Below are 12,840 nucleotides of genomic sequence, written 5' to 3'. Positions count from 1 at the left end.
AGTATAATTTAATGGTGAAAATACCCTTCTTTTAAAGCTAAGCTACTGGGATTGCCCAAGTAATCACAAGTAAGAGAGATTTTAAAAGTAGTAAATAGATACATCTACTGATTTTCGCCCCCATGAAATCCCCAGTTTAGGGAATTGGGTCAGCTAGAAGAAAAGTTGTAGCTCTATAACTCAGAAGCCCAAATTGTTTACAGATCAACACATTACAGCTCTGGTTGGTTATCAACATCAGCAGAATTTTCTATAAAGTAATATGAAAATATGTACAGTCTTAAACACTCATATTCCTTCACTCAGTAATCCCTCTTGTTTGAATCCATACTAAGACAATAATCTAAAATGACAACAAAGCTTTATAAACAAAGATATTCAACATTTTAACAACAGAAAGATAGTATATCCAATGTAAGGGAATATAGGTCATTAAAAATAATGACTATAATGACTTTTTGGATGATATATGAAGATCTTTATGAAATACTGCTAAGTGGAAGAAATAAGGACACATAATCATCTGTACAACACGATATCAACATGTAAATATAATCACACACACATATCAGAGCCTAGAGGGATAAACCAAAATGTTAACAGTGATGAGACTGTGGGTGATTTTTACTTTATCAAATAATCTCAAATTTGCCTCAATAGGCATTTTATATAATACAAAATGGCCACAACTGTTACTTGAGAAAAAAAAAAAGCTTTTCTATAAAGGAGATTCTCAAATGTACAATATCAAACATATTAGTGGGGGAAAAAACCACAAACAATAGTAGGTGAAAGACCGATTACTTGATGACTTTTCTTCTAACACATATGCCTGGAGAGAATATAGGCACCCCAGGGAAACAGTCTATAGATTTCATATGTAAAAGTCTCGTCAGTTGGAGCTCTGAACGTTGGATTAGATAAGGACATAGTGAAATGTGTTTCATTTGATTTCAAAATCAAGAAAATATGATAAAGATCAGCTGGTAAACTTTTTCTGGGGTGAGGGGAGGCACAAAACAATATGCAGTGCTAGGAAGCACTACTATGCTTATTATACATGTCTCACTTAAATAATCAATTCACAAACCGGCCAAAAGCTTCTGCTAGGTAACAAACTTAAACAGGTCCAAAGAAGTTGTTCCCCTCCATTGTTGGTCAAACAGGCACCTGAATTCAGAAGCAGTTTCAACCAGGAGTTATTGGTCTGAGTATGCACTGTAAACTAACACATCAGGATGCACCTCTTACCCATGCTGTATGAAGGGACTGTGCAATAGCAAAAATTCTCAGAGGGCATGCATGCTATGTTCAATTACAGATTTGTTTTATGTTGAAGTAAAACATGTTTTAAAACTGAAATAAAAGAAATTTAAAAAATTATAACCTAAATACAAGTGGCTATATGCTTAATTTTCTTACCAAGAATTCAAAAGCTAAATAGTAACAGACTGTACAATTAAAGGCCAAAAATTCAGAACTGTTCTGACTTACAGAACATTAAGACCTAGTCTATTCCTTAGTTCTCAAGGAAAATTAAGGGTTGAGTTCAGGAGACCTGTCACTAGTGCAGCCTGGCTTTCTCCTTGGAGAGAGCAGTAACTAGACCCTGCTTATTACAATGAGAACCTGCACTTAGGATAATTATGGCTCTGTAGGCCATCAGCATCCAGCAGGCGGTATTTGAAATTTCACAGGCTTATTATCGGGTAGGATAGGTACTGTAACTGAGAGCTGCCAGATGAATAGACTGCACACTATTGCAATTTGTCAGAGTGCACTGTACCACTACAATATTAGGGGCAAAGCAGGAAAAAAAGAAGGGATTTTTCTTTAAACTTACACAAAATAAAACAGGTAAGCAAAACAAAATGAAAATCAACTATAAGTCAATACTCAGAGATAGCCACTGTTAACATTTATGAATATAGCCTTGTGGACTTTTTTTTTTACATGCCTATTATTCACATAAAAAGGATCCTGGTTCATACTCAGAAATTATTTATTGCGCAAAGAAACAGGCGCTGATTCAGTAAGAAAGAATATTTAGAATACCAAAATTACCAACTATTCATTTCCTCTCTCTCTCACAGCCACCCAGATCTGAACCATCATAAGCAGATGGAGCTACCTCTTAAAATGGCAGGAAGTGTATCATGATTGCTTAACAATCTGAGATGTACTGGTATTTCTTTGAAAGTCACCATCTCAACTAGAGGAAAAATCAAATGACAATTTCTGTAATTTCTATTAACATTACCTGGTTTGAAAATCAGCAACCATGTCCCGTCTCTCTGAGATCTTAGATGAGCCATCAAGCCTCATGTAGGTATGCTTCCTGTAAACCATATATTCCTGCCAATCAGAGCATATATAAGATATAATAAGCTTGATGCAAATTACTGCATTCTAATTCTCATAAGCATCTACCCACCTTATCCATGGGGGATAAGTCATTCTATCCAGAATGAAGACAAAGCAATCTCAAAAGTACAGGAATTTGATTTGTAAATAAGCTTACTATCAGTGTGTAAAAACAGAGGGTACCCTGAAGATTACAACCACTCTCAATTTCAACTTAGACTAATCTTATTCCTGCAGACTTTTGTAGGATAAATAAAATAAATAAAATCTCTAAACCAAAATGGCTTTTCAGTCACCAACCAGATGCCTCTCATGGCTATGGAATATCTGGTTTTCTTTCAGGAAGTAGCACTCACCCCAATGGGTTTCTCTCCAGCAAATTCTTGCTGACAAAAGTCCTTGAATTTACAACCCAAGCTCCCTTCTTTTAGCACAGCATGCACTACTGTTAAGGGAGACCTAAGCAATAAGGTAACTTTCCATGGCTGAGAATGTTCTTGGTGTCATCTGTAAGAAGAATTACAACTTTTAAGAACGGAGGAGGTATTTTAAGAGATGCAATGGAGGGAATATATATTCATTCTTGGAAGCTGCAATTCTTCTTACAGATGATGTAATGATTTCCTCTTTCTTTATCCAATCATATAGATTGCATTTCAAGAAGTGCACTCAGTGAGGGACTAGTATCAAAAGCTAATATAGCTGCCGATTTATAAGAAACACCATAAACAGTTTTTTTTTCAGTTCAAAAAATTTTTTTCCTATTGAAAAAGACTAATCATTTCTACATTTGGGAGCTATATATGCTAAATAACTTTTTGTGGTCAAATGCTCTTTTATTGTAATACTCATTATGCAGCTCTTATGCCTGGCTGCGTACTTCGGTATGTAAGGTTGTTATAGTCTGGTATGGCTGGTGTAGTGTATGCAGCAGCACTCTTAGAGCATGCTGATATGTATGTATTTTTTATTCTTCTTTTTTTCACTATTTGTTTCTGTCTCCAGGGGATTCTTTAAGGACTTTGGTAATCAAAGAGGGGCAGAAAATATTCAGTCAAAGCAAGTTTCACATTTAGCCCATATAGCCCTATGATGGGAATGGGTTAATGGCAAAAGAGTAGTAGGGGATGTTTTGGATAAGGAGGAATTCAGGAAAGAAGATGAAAAATAACAGCATGAGGATGGCTTTAGAGGCTCATTATCCCTGGGCAGCTATTCCATCAGATGTGGCCATCCAGAACAACAAAATATCTAGATTATAGAGAGAAAGCCCACAGATTTGAATTTTAACCAAAAAGTAGACTTCCTGCATAGGCACTCTTTTGCCTTTTGAACCAGAACTTCTAAACTTTAATGACAGCAGTGATGAATGAATCTTCCTGTAGATCTTGCTGTACACATCATTTATATATAAAGGTCAGAACACCACCAGAGATATTAATCCTAGACCATAACCAAACCAACAACGATTACAGACAGCTTGTTACTGAGGCAATGGAAGTGAATCTTTCCCATTTGCTGCTTTAAGCCTCTGCTCTCTCACCCAGGGGAATAGTGGCATTTCAGAAGGCTTAGATTGAGTCTAGATCCTATTTCAGCAAATAGCTTCAAAACAAGTACATGGACATGGAAACAGCAGTTAAAAGCAGAACAGAAGAATAGCTATATTCTCATACTACAGAAAAACATCTAAAATACTGAGCTAAAAAGGCAACTCAGTATTTCTTTCATTCACAAATTTTGGTTTGCGAGCTAGAAACCCCCAAACTACCTAGCTTGTGAGCTAGGTGGCCCTAAAGCTACCTTAGACATCTCTCTAGAACTCTAGGACTTCCCTGGTGGCTCAGATGGTAAAGCGTCTGCCTACAATGCGGGAGACTCGGGTTCAATCCCTGGGTTGGGAAGATCTCCTGGAGAAGGAAATGGCAACCCACTCCAGTATTCTTGCCTGGAGAATTCCATGGACGGAGGAGCCTGGTGGGCTACAGTCCATGGGGTCCCAAAGAGTCGGACACAACTGAGTGACTTCACTTAGAACTCTAGGCTGTTTGAAAAAGATACTTAATTTAATCAAATATTCATCTGGAAAGAAAAGCCTTATTTTTTCCAATCATTAATTTCAAGAGCTGCTCCATTCTTGGTCTAGTTCTCCTATAATCCTAAAAACAACTAATGATTTAATATAAAATTCTGTTTTTTTAAATAAAAGATGAATTCTAACAACAAATGATTTGATAGTAGTCACAGAACTTTTGAAAATTTAATTTAAAAATACCCAGAGCAATTATTTGCCAATTAAAAATAAATTTTAAAAAATCTATCCCCACTTAACAATCTCTGTACCAAACGGTTTTATAAGATCCATTTTAAGTGCCTTGCTTAATATATTCTTTTCAAAGCCAGCAGCTAAGAGTTGGTTAATCAGTAACTATTTCCTGAGTTTTGCAGTTAAATATCTTTTAAGGATGGCACAGGATTCCCATTCACCCCTCAATCCTCTGTAATTCACTCCCATGCCTGAGGACCACAGCTGGATGATTACCGCTTGCTGGATGACTGTACTGTGTTGTGTAGGAACCAAGTCATGTTAGCAGTCCAGTGCTTAGAACTCATTTGACAGGACGACCTGACATTTGGCACTGTGGAGAAACCAAGGGCATTCTCTCACTCAAGTCTACTTGGGTTATTTAGGAAAGGCTAAAAAATGATCCATCAGTATGACTGAATTTCTTGGAACCTTGTAAACCTTTTGCTCCACTTAAAGCAACAAAGAGAGGCACTTCTCTGGCGGTCCAGTGATTAAGACTCTGCGCTTTCTATGTAGGGGGTGATGGTTCAATCCATGATCAGAGAACTAAGATTCCACATGCTGTGCTGCCCACCCTCCCAAAAAAAAGCAGCAAAGAGAAGACAGAAACCAAATGTAGACCTTCCTCTCCCAAAAGTCTCATAATTTAGTACTCTCCCCTAATTAAACAAATATGAACACCAGTATTCTCAAGTGGATCAATAACCACCAACCAAAGTAAGCTCTAATTCTCCTTGAATTAATAAAATACAAATATGGCTTTTAACATTTAGGAAGTCTTTAGACCTATATAGTTCTAATAGATACTATTTTTAAAAATTACTGAAGAAGGCAAAGGGGTTATGGGCAAGAGGTACTCCTGCCATCTGAGGACTGACTTTCAACCAGGATTAAAACTCCTGGGTCCCATTCCAGGAATTCTGACTCTGTAGGTCTGAATTAGGGCCTAGACTGGTTTATTTTTTAAAAGTTCCAAAGATGCCTGCTGATATAACACATCCAAAGATGTTATAACCAGAGCTGAGAACAACCACTCCAGAGCGAAGGCAGAGCTGGGTCCCTTAGAATCATGCTATCTCAGCATGCCCCTCAGATGAGCAACATATGAAGTGTGTTAGAAATGCAGAACTGAGGGGCATACCCCATATATCCAACAAATCAGAATTTGCATTTAACAGGTGTGACTTGTAAGTACACCCACACTGTTACAGAACATACCCTTATGCTATTTCTAAGGCCCTGGAACACTTTTTTCAAGAAAAATGTTATATGGAACCCCTCTAATAGAAAATAGATTAAAAAATTTTACTTTTCTAGTTAACAAAGAAGGGTATGGAGTCCAGGGCCCCACCTATTTAATGTCTACACTTTAAGTCTCCTTTCCTGTACCCAACCCCATCTGTTGGAAAACCACTTTCTTAGAATACAAATTGAGAGGACAGGTCAGTTCTGGAACACATTCCTAAGTCCTACTTTTTAAGCAGGAGCATGTGAACAGAGGTATTAGCAAAACTCAAAATAGTTTCAGAAATGCCTCTCAATCCTTTAAAGTACACTAAATAAAAGCAAACATTCACACCAGCAATGTAATACAAAGGGTCTAGGTTCACCTTGAAGTAGTAGTGGTAACATTTACTGAACATTTACTAAATAACAATCACAATTCTATGTATTTTACCTGGTTTTGCTTATCTAGAAAGGCTATTTCAGATAGGTGTTATTATTGTCAATCCTATATTTAACAGATGTTAAGTAAGATCTCTAAAGTGACACAGGCAGTAGGTAATGGAGCTAAGATGAGAATTCAAGTAGACTGGATCCAGAGGCTTTAGCTTAATCCTTCTACCTACTGCTTCCAGACAGCAGAGCAGCTCATTACCACTAGAGGAAAAACGGGGGAGGGAGAAGCCCCACAACCCTCTGTATAAGTCTCATCCATCATCAACATAAAGAAAGAGTTAACTGGGCACTTGGAAAAATAAAGGCAAATGTTTACATATCCCTAACAAACCTTCCATTCTGAGACTTCTTTTTTATTTCAAAGTTGTCTCTGGTGTTCATTTTAACCCAATTTTCACTGTCATAAAACAATCTGAAGGAAAGTCAGTGTGATCCACAAACCTGCAGACCTAGTGTAACTTTATTTTTCTAGACATGCCTCCTCCCATCCTTGAGGTTTATCACCAGCAAAAAGTGAGACTTCTCTCAATGTCTACAATTTCTCTTTTGTCCAAGCAAATCGTACCAAGTGAGTGAAATATGGCAGTTATCCTTCCTTTATCTAATACAAAGCCCTATGGAGCAAGACCTGATCACAAGGCTTTGAAGGGCCCACCACAATCTGCCTTCACCCTACTTGTTATTCCCCTTTCTTCTATACCATATGCTCCAGTTACACTGAACTAACCCCCCCTTTCCCAATCCACACAATGTCATGTACCCTCCAACCTCCATGCCTTTTTACATGTGGCTTCCTTAGTCTGAAAATGCCCTTCTTTCTCACAGTTGAAATTCTATTTAAGTTCGGTTTTATGTCATTGTATGTGAAGCCTTCCTGAAGTGACCAAGTTAGAAATAAATGTATCCCTCCTGCTATCTTCAGCTCTAGTCATGCTTTATTTTTGGCATTAGTATCAGGGTACATTTGACAGTTATTTGTGTGACATACATATATATAAATTCTTCACTCAACACATCTCTTGAAGTCAAAGACCACATTTAACTGATGTTTACCTCTGCCTGGCACAACACCTCCCTCATAAAAAGAAATGAACTAAACAGGAAAAATATAGTGTGGTTGCAAACACAAATTTACTTCTATCATTTCTAAGACCTAATGAAAATGTTAGTTTACAATGACCTCAATTTGCTTTTTTCATTTCATGGAGCAATTATAAAATATTCAGTTTCCCTGTTTGTTCAGAACCATAGTTCCCAAAGGTTATTTGGAGTTCTAAGAAAATCAGCCCATAAATGATAGAACGTCTGTTTGGGATGAATCCTTTCCCAGTGAGGTACTTGCTGACTAGGCAACTTATACGACCCAGTGTCTCAAATATCATCATTAGCTATGGATTATCTGGATTTAATTCTGTGTTGTATTATTTTCATATATTGGTGCAGTGCAAGATTTGTCTGGGTTTCAATACTTAACAATCACAACACATAAAGCACCAGTTGGCTGACCCTTCCCAAATACTCCTGTATTGCATAGAAAATATTGAGACTTATTTCCTTAAACTACAGACTCAGTTGCTTGATGCAATAGGAATGAATCTCAACAGAGATGATGCAGAGATAACGTAAGTCATCTGTAGTGAGTTAAAGCTCTCTGCAAGTACTAAACTATGGGGAGTGAAGGGGAGTGTCACAAACCAGGGTAAAATGGTGGTGGTAGGGAAAGTTCTGACATCCAGCTGGATGCCACCATCCCAACTGGACAAGGGCTCTATGCCTGTGTCCATAGTAGCCGCATCAGCCAAGATCCTATATGTGACTCGGTAAATACAAAATAAACCGATAACATAACATTTAGTGACCTGCCATACCTTCCTCTATTTATGTCCTTAACTTCTACCCATGGCACACTAAAAGTTCTTGGCCCTGGAAATTACTTTCCTTTTTAAATCCCTTATCCAGAAATACTATTTGGATACCATGGGAAAAGATAAAATATTTCTGAAAACAGAATTCTATTTGGAAGATCTGACACATTTACTAGAAATTTAAATTAAAATCAGATTTTTGCCCAAGAGAAGGAGGCTATCAATCGCTTTAGAAAATACTGAGCAAATACAGAGTGCCTTGATCTAGTATTTTTCCCAAAATGGAAACCTGGCCATATAAAAGTGTGTGAATTTTTACTATCTTTTAGTTCTTCTGAATACCAGAAACAAACACATAGCCAGGGTTAAAGCACAGAACAAAAAACCCAAAAAGGCTGTTGGGTAAAAGAGATGCTAACGTACTCCACAGCTACACAGCAGAGCGTCAACAGCCCCATGCAAGCTTTAATTTCTGCTCTACTGTAAGTTTTTCTTCCCTCTTTGATACAAAAGATGCAAAATATCCAGGGAAAAAGACAATCCTGAAAACTCTTTTTTTACTCTAAAAAGTACAAACAAGTAAAAAACCCCACAACACTGTGAGAATTAAGACTCAAGGCCAAGGTGAAGATATTTTTTCTTTTTAATACTTGGTCATATTTTAAAGTGGAACATGGCTCTAATCAAAGTTTACAGTGAAAGGTTCCATCATGAAAGTGACTGAAAAACCCATAATACTCTGAAAAGAATGAAAAATAAACCTAATCCTGCACTGTCCCAAGATCCACAACACATTTACACTTCTATGAATGATTCAGTCCAGTTCAGTCGCTCAGTCGTCTCCGACTCTTTGTGACCCCATGCATCACAGCACGCCAGGCCTCCCTGTCCATCACCAACTCCAGGAGTTTACCCAAACTCATGTCCATCGAGTCGGTGATACCATCTGACTATGAATGATTAGACATGTATTAAACACTGTGGGCACTGTAATTCTATGCCCACAAAATAAATTTGGAGGACTAACCTCTTGGAATACAAAATGTAATTCATTTGAGTAAACAGTATTAAAACAAATGAACAGACTGAAAAAAAGAGAAACTTTTAAATTTAATGTTGAAGGAAAATAGTACAGTAGTACCAGGAATAGTACAGTGGTAAGGAAACTAAACAACAGTTTCACTTTAATTTTTCAGTACAAACAGCTGCAAAACTTGCTGGCTTCAGCATCCTAGATGCATGTTATACACATGGCTAAAGAATGTTAGCAGTTGTGAAATGCAGGCTTTGAATTGGCTTTTTCCTAATTTATAATTCCCCTTAGAGTGTTGCAACTACATTTAGAGAAGGTTCCCAAGCTGCCAGTATTTGCTAAGCCTACCCACACAGTCCATCCCCTCTAAAAATCCTGCTGGATCATAGAGACAGAGGGACCCTGGTGAGTAGGGTTTAGGGCACTCATCCTGAACAAAACTCATCTGAATATACTTTGAATTACTTATCTTAGTAATAAGTAATATTTATGAATACCTAGAAATGTGCAATATACAGAATAAGGGACTAAAATGCAGGACTCTGTCAAACTTAACCTACTCACACTCACCTTCATCTACCAGAGCTAGCTTATGTTTTGGTGGCACTCCCTTTTTCCTGGAACTTCCCTTTAATGTGAACCAGCTTTTAAGACTTTATAACATATTGATATAGCCTTGGGGAAACAAGATCACTGACTCCCTCACAAAATTCTTAGCATATTGCTTTTTTCTATAATTCTAATCAGTGAAACATTACTACTTCATCTATACTTTCCTGACTCTTCAGGAAAAGGCAAGAACATTTTATCTAAAAAAAGTCCCACTGAAGGAAAGTTACTCATATTGTTTTGGCATCATTTAGTTTGAGCAGAATATTAAGGATTCAGGCACAGACTTTTACAACAAATGTATGGATACCAAGGGGGAAAGGGAGGGGAGTGGGAGGAACTGGGAGACTGGGACTGACACATATACACTACTGATACTATATACAAAATAGATAACTCATGAGGACATACTGTACAGCCCTGGGAGCTCTACTTAGAGCACTGTGGTGACTTTACAGAGAAGGAGGTCCAAAAGGGAGGGCAAACACGCATATGTACCACTGGCTCATTTTGTTGTATAGCAGAAACTAGCACAACATTGTAAAGTAACTACACTCCCAATAAAAAAAAAAAAAAAAAAAAGAAATAGATGACCTACTCACAATATAAACCAGAAACTTTTGCTTGTTGACAGCATTCTAGAGGCTAAATACTTTTTATTAAACATAAAACTTGGGTGATTAAATTGACCTTGAATATCATTTGTTATGTCTCTTGCTAAAAGAAGTTGCCTGCTTATGTAAGAGCCTGCCACTGAATTCAGATAAACTCGCTGTAAATTCAGTGAGCCAGCCTTGGCTTCTGAAGAACCTAAAATTCTTCCTATTGCTACCCTTCTTTCCTTCTGTATTGAAGAGAAAAGATAGAATCTCTAACTCTCTTATTTCTAGATAGGGATAATCATGGTCCAGTTTCTACTTATTTACTACCAACTAGTCTCTGAGTAGCAGGGTTAAAATTTAAAGCCTTAGATAGTTAAAACACATGAAAAAAACATGAGAATATTTATACACTATTGACATCCAGGTGCTTTAGTCTCTTGACGGATGATTTTCCAAATTTTTTGCACTAAAGACTAACTCTAGTGGTCTGTGATCATTATCCTCATTTTCACTCCTCTGTTTATATGTCCATGACTTTCTTTCCCTCAAATAATAAGCCACTACTTCAGCAATAAGAAAGCAGAGCAAATGTCAACCCAGAGGTAACAAAAGAAACAAAATATGTCCTGCAAAATAAGACAGAGCTCTCTCTCTCACAGAATCCACTGGTTGCCAATTTTGGTTATATATTAGAAGCACCTTGGGAGCTTTTAAATATCCTGATGCCTAGGCTTTGTTCTCAACTTTTAATATAAGAATCTTTGAGGATGGGACCAGACATTCATATTTGTTAAAGCTCCCCCAGAAGTCTGCAAAATGTCATCAGGTTGAGAACTACTACACTAACTCAGGTAGAACAGCTGCTCTCTAATAGAGAACTAATTCCAAATCTTGTTTTCCATATGGAATTTCAGAGGACTTTTCAAGAAATTCCTAGGCTCTGATCTACTTGAAAATTAGGGAATTTCTTTCCTAGTAAAGGGAGGGAAGAGAGGATTCTATTTCATTGCTATAAAGAAGGAGGAAGAAGTCCTTTACACACTTTCATCTCCACCAGAAGTTGCTTCCTCTGCCTTTACAGATGGTAAAAGCATGAAGACAAGTTTGGTGTTTCCATTAAGCAGCACTGACATTAGCCATACACGTCTGATTCTTGCAAGTTAACTGCCAAAGTGTCCTAGTCCCCACAATTCTTTCTCCTACCTCCAGCAGGTCTATCATCCTGGTCATCTGGGAGTAGATAAGGACCCTATGTCCTTGAGACTTGAGCCGAGTCAGCAGGACATCAAGGGCATACAGCTTTCCACTGTCAGTGATGAGGCTCTCCTTGCCTGGGGAGAAGAAAAGAGGGAAGTGGAAAATTGTATTTAATTGAAGCAGCAAAATCACTCACTGCAAAGCTGTATGCAGCCAAAATTACAACAACCAGGATGCTTGTCCATCAGGAGAGCAGGAAAGTACTCTCAAGAAGAATGCAAAGTGCTTTAGTGTTCTGGGAAGAAACACCCTGAAGGAGGGAGGGAGGTCCCTTCCCAACTGACAGTTCCCAATAAGACATCTGCTAAGCAGCTAAGGTACCTGAAAATTTCCCTGTTTCACATTCTTATTCAAGAGGCAGCAGGTCATGTGGACATCTAAGAGTAACATCCATGCCATACCTGCTCTAAGTGACCTGAGAAGTCTGTTTTTCCTTTGTTCATCCTATCTCTAGGTATCGCTTTCTGCCAGTTCTATGGCTAAATTAAGGTTTACCTCCTGAAGGCATGAGAATGTAGAGAAACAAGGGCTGCTCTTCAGTTCAGTTCAGTTCAGTCCTGTCTGACTTTTTGTGACCCCATGGACTGCAGCACGCCAGGCTGCCCTGTCCATCACCAAGTCCCAGAGCTTGTTCAAACTCATGTCCATTGAGTCAGTGATGCCATCCAACCACCTCATCCTCTGTCGTCCCCTTCTCCTGCCTTCAATCTTTCCCATCATCAGGGTCTTTTCCAATGAGTTGGCTCTTCGCATCAGGTGGCCAAAGTATTGGGAGTTTCAGCTTCAACATCAGTCATTCCAATGAATATTCAGGACTGATTTCTTTTAGGATTGACTGGTTTGATCTCTCTGCAGTCCAAGGGACTCTCAAGAGTTTTCTCCAACACCACAGTTTAAAACCATCAATTCTTCATCACTCTGCTTTCTTTATGGTCCAATTCCCACATCCCTACGTGACTACTGGGAAAACCATAGCTTTGACTAAGATGGACCTTTGTCAGCAAAGCAATGTCTATGCTGTCTAGGTTGGCCATAGCTTTTCTTCCAAAGAGCAAGTGTCTTTTAATCTCATGGCTGCGGTCACCATCTGCAGTGATTTTGGAGCCCAAGAAAATAAAGTTC

General features: G+C 38.1%; 1 protein-coding gene across 3 annotated transcripts in view; it reads right to left on the bottom strand.

Annotated features, from left to right (window-relative positions):
* INO80 (INO80 complex ATPase subunit) overlaps positions 1-12,840 on the bottom strand; it is a 122,733-nt gene that overhangs the window by 21,483 nt on the left and 88,410 nt on the right. For all 3 annotated transcript variants that reach the window (XM_025295894.3, XM_025295896.3, XM_006066247.4), the window contains 2 exons: positions 11,665-11,792; positions 2,261-2,355 (listed from right to left, as the gene is read on the bottom strand). In XM_025295894.3, coding sequence (XP_025151679.1) covers positions 2,261-2,355; positions 11,665-11,792 — 223 coding nt within the window. The remainder of the gene's footprint in view (positions 1-2,260; positions 2,356-11,664; positions 11,793-12,840) is intronic.

This window comes from Bubalus bubalis, chromosome 11 (genome assembly GCF_019923935.1).
Source record: "Bubalus bubalis isolate 160015118507 breed Murrah chromosome 11, NDDB_SH_1, whole genome shotgun sequence".
Classification (NCBI taxonomy): domain Eukaryota; kingdom Metazoa; phylum Chordata; class Mammalia; order Artiodactyla; family Bovidae; genus Bubalus; species Bubalus bubalis.
The sequence above is the reverse complement of the archived record's forward strand: the minus strand, read 5'-3'. Positions and strand labels throughout refer to the sequence as shown.